At 44.8% G+C, this 23,707-nt stretch overlaps 1 protein-coding gene and 1 pseudogene across 1 annotated transcript in view; both read left to right on the top strand.

The window, feature by feature from the left end:
• GPC3 (glypican 3) overlaps window positions 1–23,289 on the top strand; it is a 439,059-nt gene extending 415,770 nt beyond the window's left edge. The window contains exon 8 of the mRNA XM_055337953.1: window positions 22,757–23,289. Coding sequence (XP_055193928.1) covers window positions 22,757–22,926 — 170 coding nt within the window. The 3' untranslated portion in view covers window positions 22,927–23,289. The remainder of the gene's footprint in view (window positions 1–22,756) is intronic.
• On the top strand, window positions 17,358–17,522 carry LOC129517497 (40S ribosomal protein S29-like; annotated as a pseudogene).
• Window positions 23,290–23,707: the final 418 nt, after the last annotated feature.

The following is a 23,707-nucleotide window of genomic DNA, read 5'->3' as shown; positions in this document are numbered from 1 at the left end:
TAGATGAAACCTTCCCATAACTACAGTACCAGGACTGGACATGTTTCTCACCCAAGGTGAGTGGATTTTAAAATAGGCGATGGAAGGGTGGGGGAGTTGAAAAGTGATCATGGCTAGCACCGTAGTGTCCCTCAGTCAAAAACTCTTTGGGAAGGAGTATGTGTCTTTTCTTCCTCAGTCAGACCTGTCCGACATTGTCAAAGTAAATTCTTATATCTTTCTTTAAGCAGGAATGAGAATCCGAAACATAGGATTTGTCACTTTCTTATCTCATGGCATCTGACCTCTTTGACTATCTCTGTCTGGCTCTTGACTGTGTTCATTTCAATTCTTGGGACTGACCAAGTAACCCATCAAAGTCTGTCTGTCTTTTTTTAAGTGGGAATACATTCACCCTGCCATTCATAAAATGTGCAAATAAACTGACAGCTAGTTAATGGCAAAAACCCCCGAGGAAAAGGAACTCCGTTTTAAAGGAGTCCACATTTAAAAGACATTCTCCTAAATCTCACCTGACTAACCGGCATCTCACATCCTGCTGGAAATATGTACAGAGGGAAACCTTCAGAGCCTCGCAAGCTGAGAAAGGAGAAAGATTGCCGAGTGTTTGAAAGGATTTAGGATTTCATTTGAAGAGCAGCTGCACCTCGCCACGTCTGTACTCAGATGCACCAAACACCAGCTAGGCGGATGCTGGCAGTCACCCCAGCACCGCGACAGTGACCCTGCAGGTAAGGGGGCATGGCCCGCACCCAATGCCCTCTGCCCCTCAGGCCCCAGGTGACTGACTTGGACTCCCTGCCAGCCAGAGACAAGGACCAAAGCTCAGGATCCTTTCCTGAATACTTCGGGTCCCCAAACAATAAAGGCAGGAGACACAGACAGATGGCTGGAGCGTGGAAGGGTGGACATAAAGAGGTAGTGCGAAAGCATGAGAGATCTACTTGGGTTCCATGGCAACATTTCTTCAGAGAAAGGTCTAGGACAGCAAACATGCCATGCTTTTGAGCGCGTGAAGATGTGAAAGTCACATTATACATCTTCGTTCGCTTGAGAAGCGGTAGGACCCTAGTAGTGATAACAGTGTTCTCCACTTACAGGCTGAGCAGCAAAGGGCTGTGGATCAGGCCTCCCCAAGGGCCCCCCTCTCATGACCTTCAACACGCTCTCCCCCTCGCTCCAAGTTGCCATAGTGCTTGGTTTATGCCTCTCCTGGGGTGCTCCTCGCTCATCCCCTTCTAACTTGGATACCAGGGTTTTTTTTTTTTAAGATTTTATTTATTAGAGAGAGAGAGCATGAGTGGGGAGGCGGAGGCAGAGGGAGGGAGAAGCAGGCTCCCCGCTGAGCAGGGAGCCCCGACATGGGGCTCAATCCCAGAACCCAGGGACCATGACCTGAGCCAAAGGCAGACGCTTCACCAGCTGAGCCACCCAGGCATCCTGGATACAAGGTTTTTTCTACAACCATTCCATCCTCCCAACAGCACAGAGAGCTCTTAGAGGGCAGGCTCCGCGTCTTCTCCTGTCTCCGCGGGCCTGTCTGGTGCCCAGTACACCAATTAAATTTAGTAGCACTCCCCAAGCGTTTCATTAATGCCTGACATTGACCCAAGCAGACTTAACACAAACCCTCCCATTCCCCTGTGGCGGCCACTGTGGCCACTGTGGCCACACATATGCTTCAAGGGGTTATTCATGAAAACACATTTAAACCAAACTGTTTTAGGGGTGCCTGGGGGGCTCAGAAGGTTAAGCACCTGCCTTCAGCTCAGGTCCTGATCTGGAGCCCCCAATGCATTCGGCTCCTTGCTCAGTGGGGAGTCTGCTTCTCTGTCTCCCTCTGCCTCTGCCTCCCCACTTGTGCTCTTTCTCTCTCTCTCTATTAAATAAATAAAATCTTAAAACATAAATAAATAAATAAACCAAACTGTCTTAGAAGGACTCAGGGAGTGGTTACAAAGATGAGGAGCCAGAATTGGATCCGTTTGAACCCTTCCTTTCCACAAAGGTGAAACCAACAAAAATCACGTTGAAAGGGGGCCTCCTAAACCTGGGCTCAGGCCCACTGCTAAGGAGAAAGATTCAAGGATTAATTTACCTTGTTGTTAGTCAAAAAGGGGGCTTCAGATTTCTCCCCCCGAGGTGACCCAAGCTGTAATCTGTCTCTAATGGCACCTCTGTTTATACTTCTTCCATTTGGGAGAAAATCCTAGTGACCAGAGCAACTCTATGTACTTCCTCTCATCTCTCAGCAGAGAAATGGAACAGACAATGAAATTTCTGCAGGATGCAGGGAGACCTGATCAGAACAAATCAATTGAAGAAAACAATGTCTATTTAAGGAGAATGCCTCTTTTTAAAAATAATTTATTGAATTTAATATCTTGAAGAAATGAATAAGAAACAATACAAAAATTCAATATTGAACTAAATTGGGCAATACAGGTAATACTAATGAAGATAAGGAAAAAAATCCATGTTTGTAAAAAACACAAACAAGGTAAATAATTGCCTTTGAGAAAAAATAAAGTTCATACCGTAAGTCAGCCCTTTTTCTAATATTTTAGAATCATAAATTTTATTGCATAAACCAAATATTGATTTTCATGTAACATAATAGGTTTTTTATTTTTATTTTTTTAAGATTTTATTTTATTTTATTTATTTATTTACTTTTTTAATAAATTTATTTTTTATTGGTGTTCAATTTACCAACATACAGAATAACACCCAGTGCTCATCCCGTCAAGTGCCCCCCTCAGTGCCCGTTACCCACTCACCCCCACCCCCCGCCCTCCTCCCCTTCCACCACCCCTAGTTCCTTTCCCAGAGTTAGGAGTCTTTATGTTCTATCTCCCTTTCTGATATTTCCCACACATTTCTTCTCCCTTCCCTTATATTCCCTTTCACTATTATTTATATTCCCCAAATGAATGAGAACATATAATGTTTGTCCTTCTCCGATTGACTTATTTCACTAAGCATAATACCCTCCAGGTCCATCCATGTCGAAGCAAATGGTGGGTATTCATCGTTTCTAATGGCTGAGTAATATTCCATTGTATACATAAACCACATCCTCTTTATCCATTCATCTTTCAGTGGACACCAAGACTCCTTCCACAGTTTGGCTACTATGGACATTGCTGCTACAAACATTGGGGTACAGGTGTCCCGGCATTTCATTGCATCTGTATCTTTGGGGTAAATCCCCAGCAGTGCAATTGCTGGGTTGTAGGGCAGGTCTATTTTTAACTCTTTGAGGAACCTCCACACAGTTTTCCAGAGTGGCTGCACAAGTTCACATTCCTACCAACAGTGCAAGAGGGTTCCCCTTTCTCCACATCCTCTCAAACATTTGTTGTTTCCTGCCTTGTTAATTTTCCCCATTCTCACTGGTGTGAGGTGGTATCTCATTGTGTTTTTTTTAAGATGTTATTTATTTATTCATGATAGACATAGAGAGATAGAGAAGCAGAGACACAGGCAGAGGGAGAAGCAGGCTCCATGTAGGAGCCCGACGGGGGACTGGATCCTGGGACTCCAGGACCGTGCCCTGGGCCAAAGGCAGGTGCCAAACCTCTGAGCCACCCAGGGATCACCCTCATTGTGGTTTTGATTTGTATTTCCCTGATGGCCAGTGATGCGGAGCATTTTCTCATGTGCTTGTTGGCCATGTCTATGTCTTCCTCTGTGAGATTTCTGTTCATGTCTTTTGCCCATTTCATGATTGGATTGTTTTTTTCTTTGCTGTTGAGTTTAATAAGTTCTTTTTTTAAAAAATATTTTTTATTTATTCATGAGAGACACAGAAGGAGAGAGAGGCAGAGACACAGGCTGAGGGAGAAGCAGGCTCCATGCAGGGAGCCTGATGTGGGACTGGATCCCAGGTCTCCAGGACCACACCCCGGGCTGAAGGCGGTACTAAACCACTGAGCCACTCCGGCTTCCCTATAAGTTCTTTATAGATCTTGGATACTAGCCCTTTATCTGATAGGTCATTTGCAAATATCTTCTCCCATTCTGTAGGTTGTCTTTTAGTTTTATTGATTGTTTCTTTTGCTGTGCAGAAGCTTTTTATCTTGATGAAGTCCCAATAATTCATTTTTGCTTTTGTTTCTCTTGCCTTCGTGGATGTATCTTGCAAGAAGTTACTGTGGCCAAGTTCAAAAAGGGTGTTGCCTGTGTTCTCCTCTAGGATTTTGATGGAATCTTGTCTCACATTTAGATCTTCATCTATTTTAAGTTTATCTTTGTGTATGGTGTAAGAGAATGCTCTAGTTTCATTCTTCTGCATGTGGATGTCCAATTTTCCCAGCACCATTTATTGAAGAGACTGTCTTTTTTCCAGTGGATAGACTTTCCGACTAATATTTGACAAAGGAGAATGCATCTTTAATCGTGCTAATCCCATTCACAAATTGCTTTCTCACAAATTGCATACCTAATTACAGTTTGCTCAATTTCCCCTTTGCGTTGTTGCTTTGTTGCCAACGTGGTTGTGGACCTGCCGGCTGAGCAATGAGCTTATTGCCGACACTGACAGTTCTTGGCCAACTGGATCTTGGGACCACTTTTGGAAGTGAATCAAATGTCACTAGACATTAACTTTAGCACTCCCTCAAAAGACTTGTTTTCCAGCCCTTACTGATTAGGATTCTCTGCTCTGAGAAATTTTCTCACCACCACCACCCCCTAAAATTGTGAAAATAAAAATGAAAAACAACAGTAAAATGGGTACAACCAAGGACCATAGTGAAGTTTATGTGCTAGGATTTGCCCCATAATCCAAGGTCTGTGGTTTAGTGTAATACTGGCTTTCATGAGTATGCTCTATTGCCAATTCACATTCAGCAGTGGGCCACTGGACTGCCAGCTTATCTTTATGACACGTGTGCACAGCCAGACTTGGCATAGCTTAGAAAGGCATAGTTTGTTTTAAATGAATTGGTTTTTTAAAATAGCTATTTCATTAAGGTGATAACATTCTAAGATGATTTTTCCCTAAAGATTTCCTAATACCATCCTATGTCTTGAGAACCTCTACGTCATCTTTTTAACAACAACAAAAAAAATACATTCATCTCCTTTCTCTCAAATCTTCTCCAGCCAGTATTCCTCACCTTCTTCTGTCCTACTGCCCTACAAGCTAGCTCCCAGGCAACCTCCATTCTTACAGGCCAGTTTTATCCTAGGAATAAACCTTGGAGAAATACGCCATGTATCCAAAAGTGTGTGTTGGAGGATGTTCACTGCAGCCTTGTTTGGGCCAGGAAAGAGTAAGGAGCAAAGCAGTGCTCTCGGTGGGGAAATAGCTAATGGTGATATTCATACTATGAAATTCTTGCAGTGATTAAAAGAATTGGACCGTTCTACATGTATTAATATACAGAGATTTTGGAGAGATTGTAGCATATGCATATGCATCGAAAAGTACCAGTATTTTCTTTATTTACCAGTAATTACCCCTGGGGAGTTGTGGAAGGGGGAAAAGTGGAAAGAGGAGGCTTTCTTTGTTGCTGTATATACTCAGGTGTTGTTTGAACCTTTAGCTTCAAGAATGCATTCATGTGTTGAGTAGTTTAAAAATTAACAAAATAAAAGGACCCTATCAACTGTGCGGAGGATAGTTTGCATGAGGACAAAACAGGGAGGCTGCTAGTCCAGGTGAGAGGTAATGAGAGCATAATCTAAGCAGTCCCAATGGAAAGGAGAGGAATTCACAAAATAGTAAGGACCCAGACTTTACCGGATGTGATCATTAATTAGACACAGAGGGAGAAAAAGGAGGAGGAATCTAGGGAGTCCTGCAAGTGCTTGGGCAACTGGATGGCCAGTAAGAAGCAATCACCAAACCAGGCGGGGAAGGGGTCAGGGGATGGGAAGGGGGTGGACAGGATGGGGGGCGGCACTTAAAGGACTAGAAATGCTGCATTGTTTGTGGCTTGTTGGATCTGAGTTGCCTGAGAGCCATCCAGGTAGAAATGGCCAGGGAGCAGTTAGATCTCCAGGGAGATGTCTGAGCAAGAGAGATTTGGGAATCCTCAATGATAGCTAAAACCAGGGGCACTGAAGAGAACATTCAAGAAGACTCAAAGTGAGAAGAGTGGAGGGCCAAGGAAGAGATGAGAACACATCCATCTGTAAAGAAAAACAGCTTCAGGGATTCTCAGAGAAATCTGAGAATGGTTCCAGAGGTACAGGAGGGACTTCAGGGAGTAGTGTCAGAAAATACAGGGAGGCCAAACTTCAAAACGGAGAGTGGCCAGCAGTATGGGATGCTCCAAGAGAGCTCAAAGGAAAAAGATTCCATTGAAGATTTAGACCTTGAGGGTTTACGTGAAGGATCTTATTGGGTATTGGGCTGATGAAAATGCTCAGAAATTGAATTATGATGATGGTTGCATACCTCCTTACATTCACTGAAAATCACTGAACTGTATCCTGGAAATTTACTTGAAATGGGTGCTGTATGGTATTTAAATCATACCTCAATAAAGCTGTTGAAAAGGTAAAAATGTAACAAAAACGAAAACAATGCATCTGAATTTAGTTTGGGGCAGGCTGTGACTCCAGGGGAACTTTCCCCGTCTAATCTCTTCTTCCTCATTGGCTGGGAAAGCCCCCATGAAATAAAATGACAGGAATCACAGGAGATTACGGATGCCACATCCTGATTCTCTCCCACCGTCTTGCCATAGCAGAAACTACTTAGTGTTTGATTTGCTTTTCACCAAGCAACGAAGATTACCACCTTCGTCTCTGTTTTCCTTCGGATAATGGCAAAGGAGCTGCTGGGTTTATTTCCATTATTTTTTCAGCAGAGGTTTCCAGAAGGTTAGGGTGCCAGGCTCTAAGGCCCCAGTTTCCATCTTTTGTTGGTAGTGGTGGTTGCATTTTGATGTGTTTAAACATGGTTTCTCTATTGGCCATGCAAGGCCCGTTTGCTTGGACATGCCATCACCTATTTTCTCCTCTTTTTTTTAAGTCTTTATTTTACTTCCAGTGTAGTGAACAGCCAGTGTAAGAGGAGCTTCAGGTGTCCAGTTGAGTGATTCAACACCGTCCGCTTGTGCTCATGGGGTCAAGGGCCTTCCTTAATCCCCATCCTGAAGATGCCACTGCTATGCTTATAGCATGACACCAAGTCCTTCTCAGACACTTTCCTTCTTCGTGTCATTTGGCCAATAATGCGGTGCATTTGTCTTGTTTAGTGGGCACCTTTGATGTATTCCGTAGATAGGTAAAGACAATACCGAAAATTCCTGCCCCTTCTTCATTATAAGGAACCGGGGCTGCCCTTGACTCTATTTAATTAAAGTACTCATTTCTTGCTAGTGGCATCTTCTTTTTATTTTGCTTTAATATCTTCCTGCTGCTTTTTCTACTTCTCCTTAGTGATCTGAATGCCACTCTTTGTAGTAGACTTTTCCCTTTTCCTTTCTACATCTTTATAGCTGTGGGATCACTTGGCATCCATGTACCTTTCCTGGCCTCCCTCTGGACTTGCCTACTTTGTTCTAATGCCCACAGAGCTATTTGTATGAGGATCATCCAGCTTTTTTTCCTCAGTTGCCTTCCACTTGGGGCCTTCCAACTCATGTTCTAATCATGTTCCCCAAATGGATTTCCTCCATCTGATGCCTCTTTTTTTCTTCATATGGATCTTGAGTGGCTTGTGTGGATTGTGTGGCTGTGTTGAGCAAGATGGCTACCACCTGCAAATCACTGCTAATTGTTGAATATTGGTAGGGGGAAAATTCAAAGTAAACAATTCCTGAATTCATTGCTCCATCTTCTGTGTAGGCAGTGTCCTCTTATATGCATATTTCATGCTGCCTAATAAATAGTTGCATCATTTCTGAGACTTAGGCCCTACGCTCATAGGCTGGACAGACAGTGTGGTTCTCTTTCCCCATTTTAGGCAGGTCAGTAGTTAATCCCTTAAAATGATGCGTTGGTTGATAATTCCTTGGCAAACTTTTTTTTTTAAGATTTTATTTATTTATCCATGAGAAACACAGAGAGATGCAGAGAAAGAGGTAGAGACACAAGCAGAGAGAGAAGCAGGCCCCATGCAGGGAGCCCGACATGGGACTCAATCCCGGGTCTCCAGGATCACGACCTGGGCCAAAGGCAGGTGCGCTAAACCGCTGAGCCACCCAGGCCGCCCTTCCTTGGCAAACTTAAAGCCTTCCTCTCTAAGCAAGTCGTGGTCTCCAAAAGACACCATCCCTTTCTTTGAGAGAGCCTCCAAAGCAGTCTCTTTAGATTCCTCTCCACATAGTATCTGTGTTAAAGGGAGGAATGCAAAGGTCACTTTAACCCTGTCCCTTCACCCTTTATCCCTGCCATGAGACCTCTAAGGACCTAAATGAAAACCTAGAATCTTAGGGTTGGAAGGGTCATCAGATGCTATTTACCTTCACTCTCATTCTATGTTTGACCCCCTTTACCAGTATCTACACCAAATGGCTGTCTGAAGTCTCTGGGACCACCTCCATATGTAGAGCTCACTGTTTAAGAGTAGCCTGTGCAATTTTCAGATTGCACTAATTATTAGAAAGTTCTTTATTTAAGTCCAAATAGTTTTCCCCTTAAGAGAAAGACAAGGCCACAAAATAGCAGTAACTAAACTGGCTTGGCAAGGTGCCCAGCTGGCTCAGCTGGTGGAGCCTGTGACTCTTGATCTTGGGGTCATGAGTTCGAGCCCCACATTGGGTGTAGGGATGACTTAAAGTCAAATAAAAATAAAATGGCATGGCTATGGAATGAGAATAATCTGAGATCGAAAGAGAAGGGAAATTACAGAGGGGAGATGACCGGGTGCAGGGCTGAGGGCAGAATCAGGCAGGACCCGGGGAAATGATGCAGAGTGGCAATCTGTATGAGAATGGAAGATTGAGGAAGGGACTGCTAGAACCACTTTTAAAACAAATAGAACCCTGGTGAGAGGTTCAAATCAAAGTGGGAAGAGATGGAAAAGCATCCTTAGATTCAAAATCCATCAGAGGATTCCAGCCTTGCCCCTTGCCTATGGATATGGAAAACATCACAGTGGAGACAGGAGAGAATGCTTAGTAGAGCGCGGACCTAGACAGCAGAGGGGAGGATAATTGGATATAGGAAATGAGTTTAAAGAGCAACGGCAAGAGAAAAAAGGAGTGAATAGAGAAGTGGAAAGGGGAAAAGAATGAAAACACAGAACTTTTAGGTTAAGGCATTGTATTTATTCGCATGCCGGCTCATAACTGCATTTTCCTGGCAGCCACCCGACCCAAGGGGAGCTGGTGCTGACCAGTGTCAGAATGGGAACTAAAGGCCCATGGCTTTGTCCTATTGCACCTGGGCAAGGGACTTCATTAAGCTGTATTTTGATGTCGCACGGCCAGGTGCCCAAATCTCAATCACCAGCAGCCCCAGGGGCTTGGGGCTGGGAGCTGGTGGTGAAGTAAAGGGCAGGGCATGACCCGGGGAGGGTGGATTGAAGGCCAGAAGCACGGGTCAAAGGTATGGGAACCCATTCGCGAAGTTTCCGAATAAGAAATAAATGGAAGCTGCTCACCAGAAAACCTGTTTTCCTGCCCGGCATGGCCCGTGGAATGCCATGCATGTGTCAGCTGCTTACATAGCAAGGCATCAAGTTCCAGGCAGCAAAAGGGAGTGAGAAAATAATCTTTGTAGATGCCATCCACCCTGAGCACAGGGACCCGATGCTGGGGCTGATGAGAACTGGCTGTTGTCAGAAGGGCCTCGAGTTTATTTTATTTTTTTATTTTTTTTTTAAGGGCCTCGAGTTTAAAGGGCAGGGATCAGGCCCTGCCATTTGCTTCCAGGGCCACCCAGGCGCTGGCCCTGCCTCTGTCTTGTCTTCATCATAGCTTACTGGGACTCTTGCTCCCAGGGAAACCATTGGGTCGTGAGGAGAGACTCTTCAGGAAGGGTATCTGCTAAGGAAGAAGCCCTGCAGCTGTACACTCTCGGTAGACTGAGGAGGATGTGTTTGTTCAGTCAGTCAACAAGCATGTTTGTAAGCGTCCGTGCTAGCCAGGTACTGTGTGGCAGCCCCAGAGAGGAATAGAACTCATTTCTCACGTGGATGGAGCTTATAGTTAGCTGAGGACAGGAACGTGAGAATACTAACTCTCCTATGAGACAGATTGAAATGAATGCTATACTATTTTTTTTTAGCAAATTCAGATTTTTTTATTAGAGTTCAATTTGCCAACATATAGTATAACACCCAGTGCTCATCCCATCAAGTTCCCCCTCAGTGCCCATCACCCAGTCACCCCATCTCCCTGCCCACCTCCCCATCCACTACCCCTAGTTCATTTCCCAGAATTAGGAGTCTCTCATGTTTTGTCACCCTCTCTGATGTTTTCACTAATTTTCTCTCCTTTCCCCAAAATCCCTTTCACTATTTTTTACATTCCCCAAATGAATGAGACCATATAATGTTTGTCCTTCCTCCGATTGACTTATTTCACTCAGCATAATACCCTCCAGTTCCATCCACATTGAAGCAAATGGTGGGTATTTGTCGTTTCTAATGGCTGAGGAATATTCCATTGTATACACAGACCACATCTTCTTTATCCATTCATCTTTCGAAGGACACCGAGGCTCCTTCCACAGTTTGGCTATTGTGGACATTGCTGCTATAAGCATCGGGGTGCAGGTGTCCCTGCATTTCACTGCATCTGTATCTTTGGGGTAAATCCCCAGCAGTGCAATTGCTGGGTCGTAGGGCAGGTCTATTTTTAACTCTTTGAGGAACCTCCACACAGTTTTCCAGAGTGGCTGCACCAGTTCACATTCCCACCAACAGTGCAAGAGGGTTCCCCTTTCTCCATATCCTCTCCAACATTTGTTGTTTCCTGCCTTGTTAATGTTCCCCATTCTCACTGGTGTGAGGAGGTATCTCATTGTGGTTTTGATTAGTATTAATGAATGCTATACTAGAAGTACAATCCAATGAAGAGCCAGAGAGGTAAGTCATTAATTTAGGCTGGCAAGGATCCCTAGGTGGCTCAGCGGTTTGGTGCCTGCCTTTAGCCCGGGGCATGATTCTGGAGTCCCGGGATCGAGTCCCACATCAGGCTTCCTGCGTGGAGCCTGTTTCTCCCTCTGCCTATGTCTCTGCCTCTCTCTCTCTCTCTTTCTCTCTGTGTGTGTGTGTGTGTGTGTGTGTCTCATGAATAAATAAATAAAATCTTTTTAAAAAAAAAATGGGGCTGGGATGAGATGGGAAGGCTTCCTGGAAGAGGTATCATGGAAGTTGAGACCAGAGAGAGAGAGACAGACCATCCCAGGCTGAGGGAACAGCATGGAAGAAGACATGGGAACTTCAAAGAACTTGCCTTCTCCAGCCAATAATGAACGGAATGGTATGACTACAGTATTTGATACTTGGAGAAATGTATGAGCGGTGGAAACTAGAAAGCAAGACAATATGAGGAGAAGCTCCTGAATGCTCTGCTAAGGAAATAGGACTTGATTCCACAACCAGTAGGGAACCATCAAAGGATTTTGAGGAAGAGACAGATGTGATTCAACCTATGATTTAGGAAGACAGTGTGATCTTGTTTCTGCTGCCACAGAATAGGACAGTCCTGCTTCCTGGAGAGGAGTGGGTATCTCATTGAGCTGGGATGCTGAGGACTACAGGGTGTTGGGAAAGGGAGTGGAGCTGAAGGAAAGTGAGAAAGATGGTCACAAGTGCCTGGGTGAACGTGAGAACATGGGGACTTCCTGACATTCCAGATCCAAAGATGGGAAGGTAGGAAGATAGAGCCAGGATGACAGTGTGTTCTTCCAAATAAATTGAAGGGAAAGTAATCTCAAGTCCCCAAATCCCATTGATGATGACAGACGCATTTCACAACTGAAGAGTTCTTAAGGAAGAAATTCAGATGGAGCAACTTAAGGAGGATTTTTTCATCTTTCATTTATGAGGACACCTGCCTGCTGTTGATTCCTGGCCTGCAGTGTTCTCATGGCCTGGCCGAGTGTTTTCAGGGAGTTGAGCCATTTTGACCTACTGACTATTGTACTACTAATAATTTTCTTTGCTGTGGGCATTGCCAGGACATTGCAAACATTTTAATTATCAGGTGTGTTTGTTGGTAAGGTTCACCATAGTTTCTTAGAAATTGAAGATGACTGAGCTTCCTGGGAGGCTCAATCAGTTAAGCACCTGTCTTCAGCTCAGGTCATGATCCTGGGGTCCTGGGATTGAGGCCCACATCTGGCTCTCTGCTCCATAGGGGGCCTGCTTTTTCCCTCTCCCTCTGCCTCCCCCTACTTGTGCGCTTAGTCTCTATCAAATAAATAAAATATTTTTAAAAAATGGAAGATGACCAAACTTTGGGTTTTCCCATCCAATGTATCTAAAACCTTGCCCCAAATGCCATCGCAGTGCTTTTCACTGAGCATCTTGGAGCCGGGGCTCTAAAGGACTAGAAGGCGCCTCCCTCACTTTGCTGACACCTCTCCAGCAATTGGGTTTGGCTACGATAAGTGACCTTTTGTGTTTTCCTTCTATATCCTTGAAGCCCTGTGATGCACCCCTCTGTAGTGGCATCATGCCTGAAATTTATATTATAAATAGAGCTCTGTGGATCTAAACCATTAAATTTCTATTAAAGTAATGAAGACAGAGTGTATCCTTCAATTGATTTTTTTTAACTGTGGTTTCAATTTAGCATCATATCTGTGAGCCACAAAAATAAGTGTTGTTTCCTGAGACTGTATAAACATTTCTCTTAAAATATTTAGCCTCCAAAGAAAATCCTTAACAAAAACTGCCCTCTAGGGGATCCCTGGGTGGCTCAGTGGTTTAGCGTCACCTTCAGCCCAGGGCATGATCCTGGAGAGCCGGGATCGAGTTCCACGTCGGGCTCCCTGCATGGAGCCTGCTTCTCCCCCTACCTGTGTCTCTGCCTCTTTCTCTATGTGTCCTTCATGAATAAATAAATTCTTTTAAAAATGCCCTCTTCTGCCATTCCCCATTGAGGACCCACATCTGCCATTATAGGGTAGTGTCTAAATATCCATTCATTTTAATTCCTTTGGACAACTTGACTTGAAAAGTACTGAAGGAGTGCCATTTGGGGGTGGATACTTTGGTATGGGGTATGCTCACACACCCCTCTGCAAAGTCTAGAGTAGAGTACAGACCCTTTTGGAACTGGAATGTGCCCCAGATTCCATTATCTTTTGGATTCTGTAGTTTTTTTTTCATTGTCCTAAAATATATATTATGTAAAACCTGCCATCTAAACCATTAAGTGGGGGCACCTGGGTGGCTCAGTGGTTGAGCATCTGCTTTCGGTTCAGGTCATGATCCCGGGGTCCTGAGATCGAGTTCCACATCAGGCTCCCCACAGGAAGCCTGCTTCTCCCTCTGCCTATGTCTCTGACTCTCTCTGTGTCTCTCATGAATGAATAAATAAAATCTTTAAAAAATAAACCATTAAGTGTACAATTTGGTGATGTTAATTACATTCAAAATGTTATGCAACTATGACCACGATTTCCACAATTTGCCTATTCTGTGTATTTCATATAATGGAGTCATATACTATGTGGTATTTTGTGTCTCGCTTCTTTCACTCAGCATCATGTTTTCAAGTTTTATACAAACTGTGGCATGCATCAGTATCATGTTCCTTTCTATGGCTGAATAATATCCCATTACATAAATGTACCACATTTTGTTTTTCCATTCATCCATTGGTGAACACTTGGGTTGCTTCAATCCTTTGGCCATTGTGAATAATCTGCTATCAACATTGGTATACAAGTATCTGAGGGTCTAGTACAGGTTGTCAGTGTATCAAGAATAACAAGAAAACAGCATTTCCAAAGGCCATCCTGAGTTGGCACACTGAGGAGGCGAGGTTGTACATACTTATTAGGCATTGTGGGGAATAGTCAGGGTGACAGTGCTTCATTTCACTCACTCTCAAGCTTCTCCAAAGGCTGATCAGGACTCAATAAACCCATATCAGTTCCTGCTTTCTCCTCAACTCAATACTGTCTGTTTTTTCACCCAACTGCCCTACTGAACCTCTCTCAACAATCTCCTATAACCATCTGGTTGACCCTTTCAATAGCTGCTTCTCACTTCCTTACTTTGCCTGACCTCTCCATAGACACTGGACCATGCTAGCCCTCCCCTCTCTACCATGTTCTCTTTCCTCGTCTTCTCTAAGCCTGTTCTCATCTCAATCTTCTCTCTGTCCCACGGGATGAGGTAATTTCTCCTGTGGGAAGTGAAGGCTATGATGAGGTGTGATTCCTATGGAGCTGTCAAGCAGCCTTGGGTGAGAAGGATCTGTAGACATGAGAGTAGTAGTCGAGACACTTGTGTGGAAGGTGGTGATAATTCTGGGGCTGGTGGAGGAGGGCCAGCGCCCACACCACCCTCTCGTGCTGTCAGGGTTTCTAGGACACAGTTGTTCTGTTTCTGGGAACATGACTTGACTCATGATGTACCTAAATAAGTATAGTAGTGGCCCATGTTACAATAAGATTCTATAGTAAAATGATTTAATTTCCAAAGGAATCGAGTGATATTTTTGCTTGTTCCTTTCTAAATGGCTGAATGTAGCAGTGAAGCATTAGTCATGATCGAATCCCCTGGAAACCATTTTGTATTAGTTTTCTTTTTTAAAAAACAGATTTATTTATTTCAGAGAGAGAGAAAGTATGTGTGCACACAAGGAGGGGGAGGGACAGAGGGAGAGGAAGAAACAGACTCACTGCAGGGCTCAATCCCACCAACCCAAGATCATGATCTGAGCTGAAGTCAGACATTTGACTGATCAAGCCACCCAGGCGCCACACCATTTTGTATTAGTAAACTAAGCAGTCTGAGTCCCTGGTAAGGGCAGTTCTTGTGATGTTCTCCTCTCAACAAGGAAGTCGTCATAGAAAAGCATCCCTTAAGTCAGTAACTAGGAGCATGTGAGTCAGAGTGTCCACCTTTGAGTAGTATACCAAGCTCAGATGACCCAAGGATCCTACCAATGCTTTTAAGACCTTCCTACCGAAGTACCCTGTACGTCAGTAAGGAGTGAGAGTGAACACCTGCTCCTGAGGATCTGAGACAGAATCTGAAAGTCCTAGTAAATGTGAAATATTTTATCAAGTCTTAAATGAGTTTACAAATAGTGCATTTCTACCCCATCATCAGCCTTGGATGTTTTAGTATAAAATGCTGTGCTTTCTCCCCTAGATCTTTAGGGAAAAAAAGCATACCATGGCCTTATGTACCCACTGCAGGATAACCTGAAGAGACACATACTCCAACCTGAAAACAGAGGACCTATAAGGAGAGGCCACACCTCACCTAATGGGGAAATCCACCATAGCTTTTCAACAACCCAGAGGGTGTTTGTGGCTGAACTTGGTTATAAGAAATGAAGTGGGCATCTCATTGCCCAGCCGTCTTCTGGGAGAGGCCATTGGGTAGTTCCCAGAATTTACAGTCTGCAAAGTTGGCAGCTCACTTGTTTGTCAAGAAGGCACAATGTGAAATGGCCCCATTCTAAAAGGAGTCCCACCAGACCAATTAGAAACCAGAGGCCCCAAGTGTGCCAGCTTCCCCTCATCTGATCTATGAAGAAGAAAATATAGACTCCCAGAGACCCCAGGGTCATTAGCGAAAGCCCCTTTCTTCTGCTTTCAAGTCCAAGTAGTCATTTCACACCTGAAAGTTCACAAAGGAGTGGAGGTTGATGTGGCAGGAGGAGGGTGTTGTGGACGGGGCAGGCAAGGCAACCCAGATCTGTTTGGGATTCCGAAGTGAACGGCAGCGCCCCGGGCGTCTGTGGGAACGGGCAGCAGAGTGAGCAGTGGTGCAATGCACATGATTCCTCCAGAGATTTCCCCACTTTCAGCCTCTGGGGTCTGCCAAGCAATGTACTGAAGGTTTCACATATTCATGTCTTGGGAGCCAACTGTACACAGCAAACGCAAAACACAGAGATAGCGGTATTGCTCGGTTGCTATATTAGGGCCGGATTGAAGCCATCTGCTGGAGCAGGCTTAGCAAGGAAGAAACCCCCGTGCTTGGCTCAACAGCAGCATTCTCTCCCCTGGCATTTTGATACCAGCTCTCCTTTCAGGCTGTCCCGGGAGCTCTGCCTGCTGGAGTGGGCAAGGCCCCTATTGCAGCGCACTGCTTCCCTGGATGCCCATGCCATCAGAGGGCAAACATCTGCATCCTATTATGTGCCAAAGACCCCAGTGGCTTTGGAAAGGCCCACAGGCCTGTCTCACTGACTGACACATCTTCTCTGGTTGTCCATACCTGCCTGCTTGACGCACCCTGAATCCAGTAACTTCTTTCCCAAAGCTTTGTGTGCCCGGCTTCAGTGCAAGATATCATGCCCAGATTTAAAGGCAATCAGAACAGTCCAGCACAGATTTATTTGTTGCTAGCATCTCTTATCCTGGACTAGATCAGCTCAAGAAGAAAGGGGATTCAGAACTTGGTGGCTGATGACCATCACCAGAAGAATTCACAGCCCAGGAGAAGCAGCTGATTGCCCCTACTTGCTTATGGAGGTTCTGCTGGGGACAGGCCCTTGGCTACTGTGAGTAGAGGGAAGATTATGGCTCATAGCAGACTTTCCCTCACTAGGCCCCGAGAGCCTGGGAATCTCAGAGAAATAAAACTAGAAGGACACATAGGGTTCATCCAGTCCAATGCCCAGATATGGGCAGATGGAGAGACAGATGTCCAGAGTAGAGGGAAATGACTTGCCCAAGGTGAAATAGTCCGACAGTGGCTGAGCTGGGCCTGGAGCCCAGGGGTCCAGACTCTCAGTGTGGGACAGCCTTCCCTGGGAACTCCACTGAGTGACTCTGAATAACTAAGGCTGGAGGGTTCCCCACAGAGTACTTTGCCCAACTCAGAAAAACTTCAACACAAAGTGCAGATCTTGATGACTGATGATTATTTTAAAGGGATTATCTAGGGGATCCCTGGGTGGCGCAGCGGTTTAGCGCCTGCCTTTGGCCCAGGGCGCGATCCTGGAGACCTGGGATCAAATCCCACGTCGGGCTCCCGGTGCATGGAGCCTGCTTCTCCCTCTGCCTATGTCTCTGCCTCTCTCTCTCTCTCTCTCTCTCTCTCTCTCTCTGTGTGTGTGTGTGTGACTATCATAAATAAATTTTAAAAAAATAAAAAAATAAAGGGATTATCTAGGAGTGCCCAGCCAGCTCAGTCATGGACCATGGAATCTTGATCTCTGGGTTGTGAGTTTGAGCCCCTTGGTGGGTGTAGAGTTTACATAATTTTTAAAAAAAATAGCCTTTTTTGCCTCAGCATCCGAGAGAGCAAGATGGGCCACCAGCTGCTCTGGTAGAGCCACCTGGGGAAATTCAGCCAGGGTTCTTATTTGTGCCATGCCTGCTCAAACTGGCATGATCTGATCCAGAAATGCAGCCTCAATATGCGTCACCAGTGTGTGTATGCAAAGGAAATGGGCTTCATTAAGTTGAATTAAGTAAACTCCTTGATATCCTTCCAAGATACCTACCTTAATGCCAACTCATTGTACATAAAATAAAAATGCCCCAATCTTAAGTGTTCTAAGAGCACCTGGGTAGCTCAGTCAGTTAAGCATCTGCCTTTGGCTCAGGTCATGATCCCAGAGTCCTAGGATCCAGCCCCACATCAGGCTCCCTGCTGGGGGGGAGCTGCTTCTCCTTCTCCCTCTGCCCCTCTCCCTGTTCATGCTCTTTCTCTCTCTCTCTCTCTCAAATAAATAAATAAATAAATAAATAAATAAATAAATAAAATCTTTAAAATAAAAAATGAGTATTCTTATGTGAAAAAAATAAATAGTAAAAAAGAGAGAGTATCTGATCTGCAGCACTAAGGAGGGAAAATGAGAGTCAGAACTGAGTGTATAATTAGTACAGATTGTTGTGTCTACCCTCTGGGTATAGGCAAACTGATTACAAATAGAAACTGATTTTTGGATTTCACATGAAAATCTCCTTGCTAAAAAAAAAGAAAAGAAAAGAAAAGAAAATCTCCTTGCTGGGATGCCTGAGTGGCTCAGTGGTTGAGTTTCTGCCTTCTACTCAAGGTGTGATCCCGAGGTCCTGGGATCAAGTGCCACATCGGGCTCCCTGTGAGGAGCCTGTTTCTTCCTCTGCCTATGTCTCTGCCTCTCTCTGTGTGTCTCTCATGAATAAGTAAATAAAAATATTTTTAAGAAGAAAGAAAATCTCTTTGCTGGTCTAGAAGGCTCTCACTAACAACTGCAAGGCAGAAACAATTTATGTGTATTTTACAGTATATACCTAATACAGCAGAGATACATTCTGGAAAATCACTGATAAACATAAAAATATGAATGATTTAGAAGAGAATGGTTTAGGGTGATTCCCATAATAGATCTGGTTTGTAGCAAAATGAGAAGGTTTTGGTTTGGTGTACATTTAGCTCCTTTGTAGGTTTTTTTAAAAAATTTATATTTGTTACTGGCTGATCCCCAGATACTGTTCCCACAGGCTTCTTGTTTTTTTCTAAGACAAGATGTCTGATAAGTCTCTCCCACTTAGGGCTGTCCTCCAAACTGTTAACAATGATCTCTCTAAAAAACACCAGTCAGATTGTGTGAGTTTCTTACTTTAAAACCTCCAATGGCTCCCTGTTGCCCACACAATAAAGTCTTAGCATTCCCAATGCACCATGACTTGGCCTTAACTTGTCCTTCCTGCCTTACCTTTTACCACCCACCATGCAACTACACACACACACACACACAACAACAACAACAGTGTATACCCTATGTCCCCTGCCATCATAGAGGCTACTTGCTCCTACTGATCATGCCCTCTGATATTGATGATTTTGCTCAAGCTGAACACTCTAACTGAAATGAATGACCATCTCATTCAGCTCTGCGATGGTCCCCCCCATGGTGTAGATTATATCCCAGTTGTTCAGAGAAGTCTTCCCAGAGCCTTCTGTTTGGAATTTTTCTCTCCCCATGGTGTTTGGCTCATGCCTTTATCTGAGCCTTACTCCGTTCTGCCGAGTATCTATTGGTCTGTTTTCCTTGCCAGAGTGTGGGATTCCTGAAGACAGGCACTAAGTCTTTCTCCAGCCTTCCAGCTCAATGCTTGGGACATTGTAGGCTACCATTAATTTGTTGAATTCAACTGGGTTGTATTTACCCTGTCCAGGAATATCCACATTTATCTTTGACCAAAACCCTATGTCCTGTGTATCTCATAATGCTTCATTGTCAGGCTAAGCTGTCCCCTTTGTCTCTAATCTCCATGATGGTGGCCCAGGCCCAGAGTGTGTCTTTGCTGGGATTCCCATCAATGTACGCCAAAGAAGCCCAGCCATAGGGTTGCTGCTCTTAAGTGGAGGAGCCTCAGGAAACCGTTGGTCCCGGCTTTGAGAGCACAGGAAGGTATTATTCTGAGTATTTCTGGGGGCCCTTTGCAGGTAGAAAACTCGGACCAGCTTTGTGTTTGGGGTATCTAATAGCCTTGGCCATCATTGCTTATTTCTTCCAGGAAATGGAAAGGACATAGTTTCCATTCTTGGTCCCCAAACTCGGAGCTCTTTTCAGACTTTCACAAAGCTTAATAAGGCTACTCAGTCAAGTATGTGATCACTTTCATGTGGAAACACTGAAAGTGTTTTCTCATGCTCTTGAGTTTCTTTGGCAGTATGTATTTTACTGATCAAGGTGGGGTTTTGTCTTTCAAGAAAAAAGTCCATCACTACTCAATCACTACAGTGTATTTGATAGACAAAGTTGTTCAAGAGACAGTAGAGCTTCAAGCGAAGTTCAGAGTCAGACATGCATTCAAACAGCTCCTCTGTCACTTACCAGCTGTGCAAATATGTGCCAAAAAGGAACCTGGGTTAGAGCTTCCTCATCAGTAAAATGGGAATTGTAATGCCTACCTTGCAACATTATTAAGAAGGTTAAATTAAATGAGATAATGTATATAAAGAGCTTAGCACAGTGCCTGGCCCACAATGAGGACTCAGTAACTTGACGTTCTTATAGTTTCCAAACATAGGGTCCAAGAGACAGAAATAACAAAAGAGGTCTTTGGTGGCAAAAAAGATTTGAAACTTCTGGGCTTAGTATCTGCTAAATTTATGACAACTGCTCTAGTACATGAAACTGTCCAGTGTTTGCGGATTATTTGAGGAGCAAGATAAATAGCACAGGGGCTGAGTGGTAACATGAATAGATATTGTTTCATCTTGAGGTTGGGCAAGGGGAATATCCGGAAAAGGAATCTGAAAGCAAAGCTAAGAGTTCACTCATTCAGGTCAATCCTAAAAATACTCCTGTGCATTTAAGTGGAGAAGTTGCCTTGAGACTCAAGGCTGGGGTTTCAACAGCTAGAGCCATATGTGTTCTCAACTTGGGTGAAATCCGATCGTGACCTGCGCCTGTGCTGACCTCGGCCTTCTCTTGTGTCCTCTGCATAGTTCACCTTTCAGAGAAAGAGGTCTGACTTCCAAATAGACCGCTGCTGTTTGTTCTTGTCTTCTTTTTATTTGCTTTGCATGTATTTATTTTTAGGGGAGAGGAAATCCAAATTATATTTGGCCAAGTCGCTTTTCCCTGGGTAAGAGGGTTCTCTGGAAAAATTTGATTTGAATTCTTCTTGGCACTCTGGGAGAAAAAATTTCTCAGCTTTAGAAAAACAAAATGTAGTCAGATTCATAGATATTAAAAGTGAAGAAATTGGACACCTCGGTGGCTCAGCGGTTAGGCATCTGCATTCAGCTCAGGGGATGACCCTGGAGTCCTGGGATCGAGTCCCACATCAGGCTTCCTGCGTGGAGCCTGCTTCTCCCTCTGCCTGTGTCTCTGCCTCTCTCTCTGTGTGTCTCATGAATAAATAAATAAAATCTTTTTTAAAAAGTGAAAACATGATTTCTTTGTACAGCAATGAAAACTAATTATAGTTAATCACAAAATAGAAACGTTATTTGTATTTAATATGACAAAGGATTCAGTAAAATATATCTTCAAATGAAGAGGAAAAACCTTAATCCCCATCAGATACAAAGGCAAAGGGTATGAGCTGTCATGCATTAAGAAATGTTATTAGTAAACTAAGACATAGAAAATGTGCAATTATTTAAAGAAACCTTGAGGGCAGCCTGGGTGGCTCAGTGGTTTAGCGTCTGCCTTCGGCCCAGGGTGTGGTCCTGGAGACCAGGGATCGAGTCCCACGTCGGGCTCCGTGCATGGAGCCTGCTTCTCCCTCTACCTGTGTCTCTGCCTCTCTCTGTGTCTCTGTGTCTCTCATGAACAAATAAATAAAATATTTAAAAAAATAAAAATAAAGAAACCTTGATATATCATCTTATGCTTCCTACAATCTTTCCAGTGAGGGCCCAGTAACTTTGGTTCTCTCATCATTGCTGAGGGCAGTAGAAACTACAGCAGCCTGTTTGGAAAAGGAGCATTGCAATCTGTGTGATCCCCCTGGTTTTGATCACCTTGACCTTGCTGCCTGCTCTAAGCATTGCCAGCCTTGGAGTAGCCCTGGTCCTGGGCCCTGCTCTGTGTGCAGCCTGGCCAGCTGGGTCCTCACACTTTCTTCCTGTGACTTACTGAGTGTTTCATCCCTTGTAAGAGGAGCCCTTCCTTCCCCTTCCTTCCTTCCCTCTATAGAATCCCAGTCATTCCTCTATGCCTGTTGCTTTGTATCTCAGTGTCTCCAAGGGATCTTTCCGGCTCCACTGGCCGCAGGACAGTTGGCTGGTGAGGGCACTCACATCACATCACCTTCCCAAGCTATTGAAATAGAAACATTGGCGACTGATTCTAGAAAAGCCAAGGGAGTCGATCCAAGTTCTAAATCTGGAAAAACAAAGCTGAAGGAGGCTGACCTCCATGCCAGGGCTGACCGTCTTGAATTTCCTGACAAATTGCTATCTACTCAGATTTGCCTTCTGAGAGATGTTCAAGGGCAGCGCCAACACCCCAATTTCTTTTCAGAATCATAACCGTATCTCATAAATGGTGGGTGATCAATGAAGGAAAGCCCTCACCCCGCACAGCCTCTCCTTGGTTTTGGCTTGGGATCAGTTTAAATCCTATGCATTTGATCGATGTTGGGGTGTGTGTGTGTGTGTGTGTGTGTGTGTGTGTGTGTAAGGGCAGGGTGGGGGATGAAAAGATGACATAGATCGTAGAAGAAATATTTGGGAAAAATAAAACAACTTTCAATGGCAAACTATCCTACCCTCAACTCTGATTCAAGCGACGTCTCCAGGAGAAAATCTGGAGGAATAGCACACTGGGGGTACCCCCTACAGCATCGCCCACCCCACTGACTCACATACAGACAGAAGCACACACAGAGTCACCCACCCAGCACCTTACATTTTAATACCAGCGAGATCTGGTGAAAGTGACCTTCAAGCACCACCTTGGGGGGGGGGATGTTGCAGAGCTCCCCACCTGCACCCTGGGTGTGGGTGGAGCCAAAGGGGATGAGGGAACAGCCAGCTCTCCCTGTGGGTGTGACCTCGGGAAGGAGCTCCTCTGGCCATCTCCTTCCACTGGTGGGACCCCCCGCCCCTACAGCCCTGGCTCCTTCTCATCTCCTAGTGGCCTGCCTTTCAAAGAACCCTGGGGCGTCCCAGAGGTCCAGACCAGTGCAGGAGCCACGACGGGTGGACGCTGATGCTGTTGGTACTCGTGAATTTCAAAGTCTCCTTTTCTTTTGGCAGAACTGGCTTATGATCTGGATGTGGATGATGCTCCTGGAAGCAAGCAGCACGTGAACCAGAAGGACAATGAGATAGCAGCCTCTCACAACCTCGGGAACGGCCATTCACCCCTGAAGGCCCTTACCAGCTTGGCAGTCTCCGTGGCGTGCTTTTTCTTCCTGGCGCACTGACTTCCCAGCGCGCAGCCGCCGTGCTGCCCATCAGCACCCTGTGGCCTTCCTCTGTAAAGGAGCCACCTTCTTATTTTTTTCTATTTTTTTATCTTGAATACCTCCTCCAGCCATTAAGTAGAAGACTAACCGTGTGTTATGTTTTCGAAAATCAATGGTGTCTTTGAGGAAGGTAAATAGTGGTAGTGTAGATTGTCTTTTTGCAAAGAAAAAAAAAAACTCAAGTTGTGCCAAATTATTTTCCTATGTTTGGTTGCTAGAACATGGTTACCATGTCTCTTTCTCTTTCCCTCTCTCTTTGTCTCTTTCCCTTTGCATGGATTTCTTTGGAAAAAAAATAATAAATATTCAAATAAAAGTGCACTGGGTCTTTTTTGTAAGCCCTCGTTTATGGTGACCATGCAGTGCTTTTCTTCCCCCTCACCTAGCTTCCTGGTCAGTATGGGAAAAATCCCATCAGGCGTCAATGAGGTCCTTCAACCCTATCTACCTGCCCGCCCATTGGTGGGGTATCAATCCTGGCCCCAACCCCAGTCAAAGCCACCCCTCTCAACACTCTCCCAATGCAGAATCTCCAAGTAGAAATCTTGAGTTACAGTATTCTTGCCTATGAACCAAAGGTATCTCAGGAAGTTCCCCTATCTCTCCTTACGAATTTCCCTTGGCCGCAAACACTTTGCCCAAAGAGAAAGCCTCCGTGTGGGTCATGGACCATCATGCAATTACCTTTGGACCAACCTTCCTCCCCACCACGGCCAGCCCAGAGACATGGGCCCGAGAA

Source organism: Nyctereutes procyonoides, unplaced genomic scaffold, assembly GCF_905146905.1.
Source record: "Nyctereutes procyonoides isolate TBG_1078 unplaced genomic scaffold, NYPRO_anot_genome, whole genome shotgun sequence".
Taxonomy (NCBI): Eukaryota; Metazoa; Chordata; class Mammalia; order Carnivora; family Canidae; genus Nyctereutes; species Nyctereutes procyonoides.
This window is presented reverse-complemented; position numbering and strand designations above follow the sequence as displayed.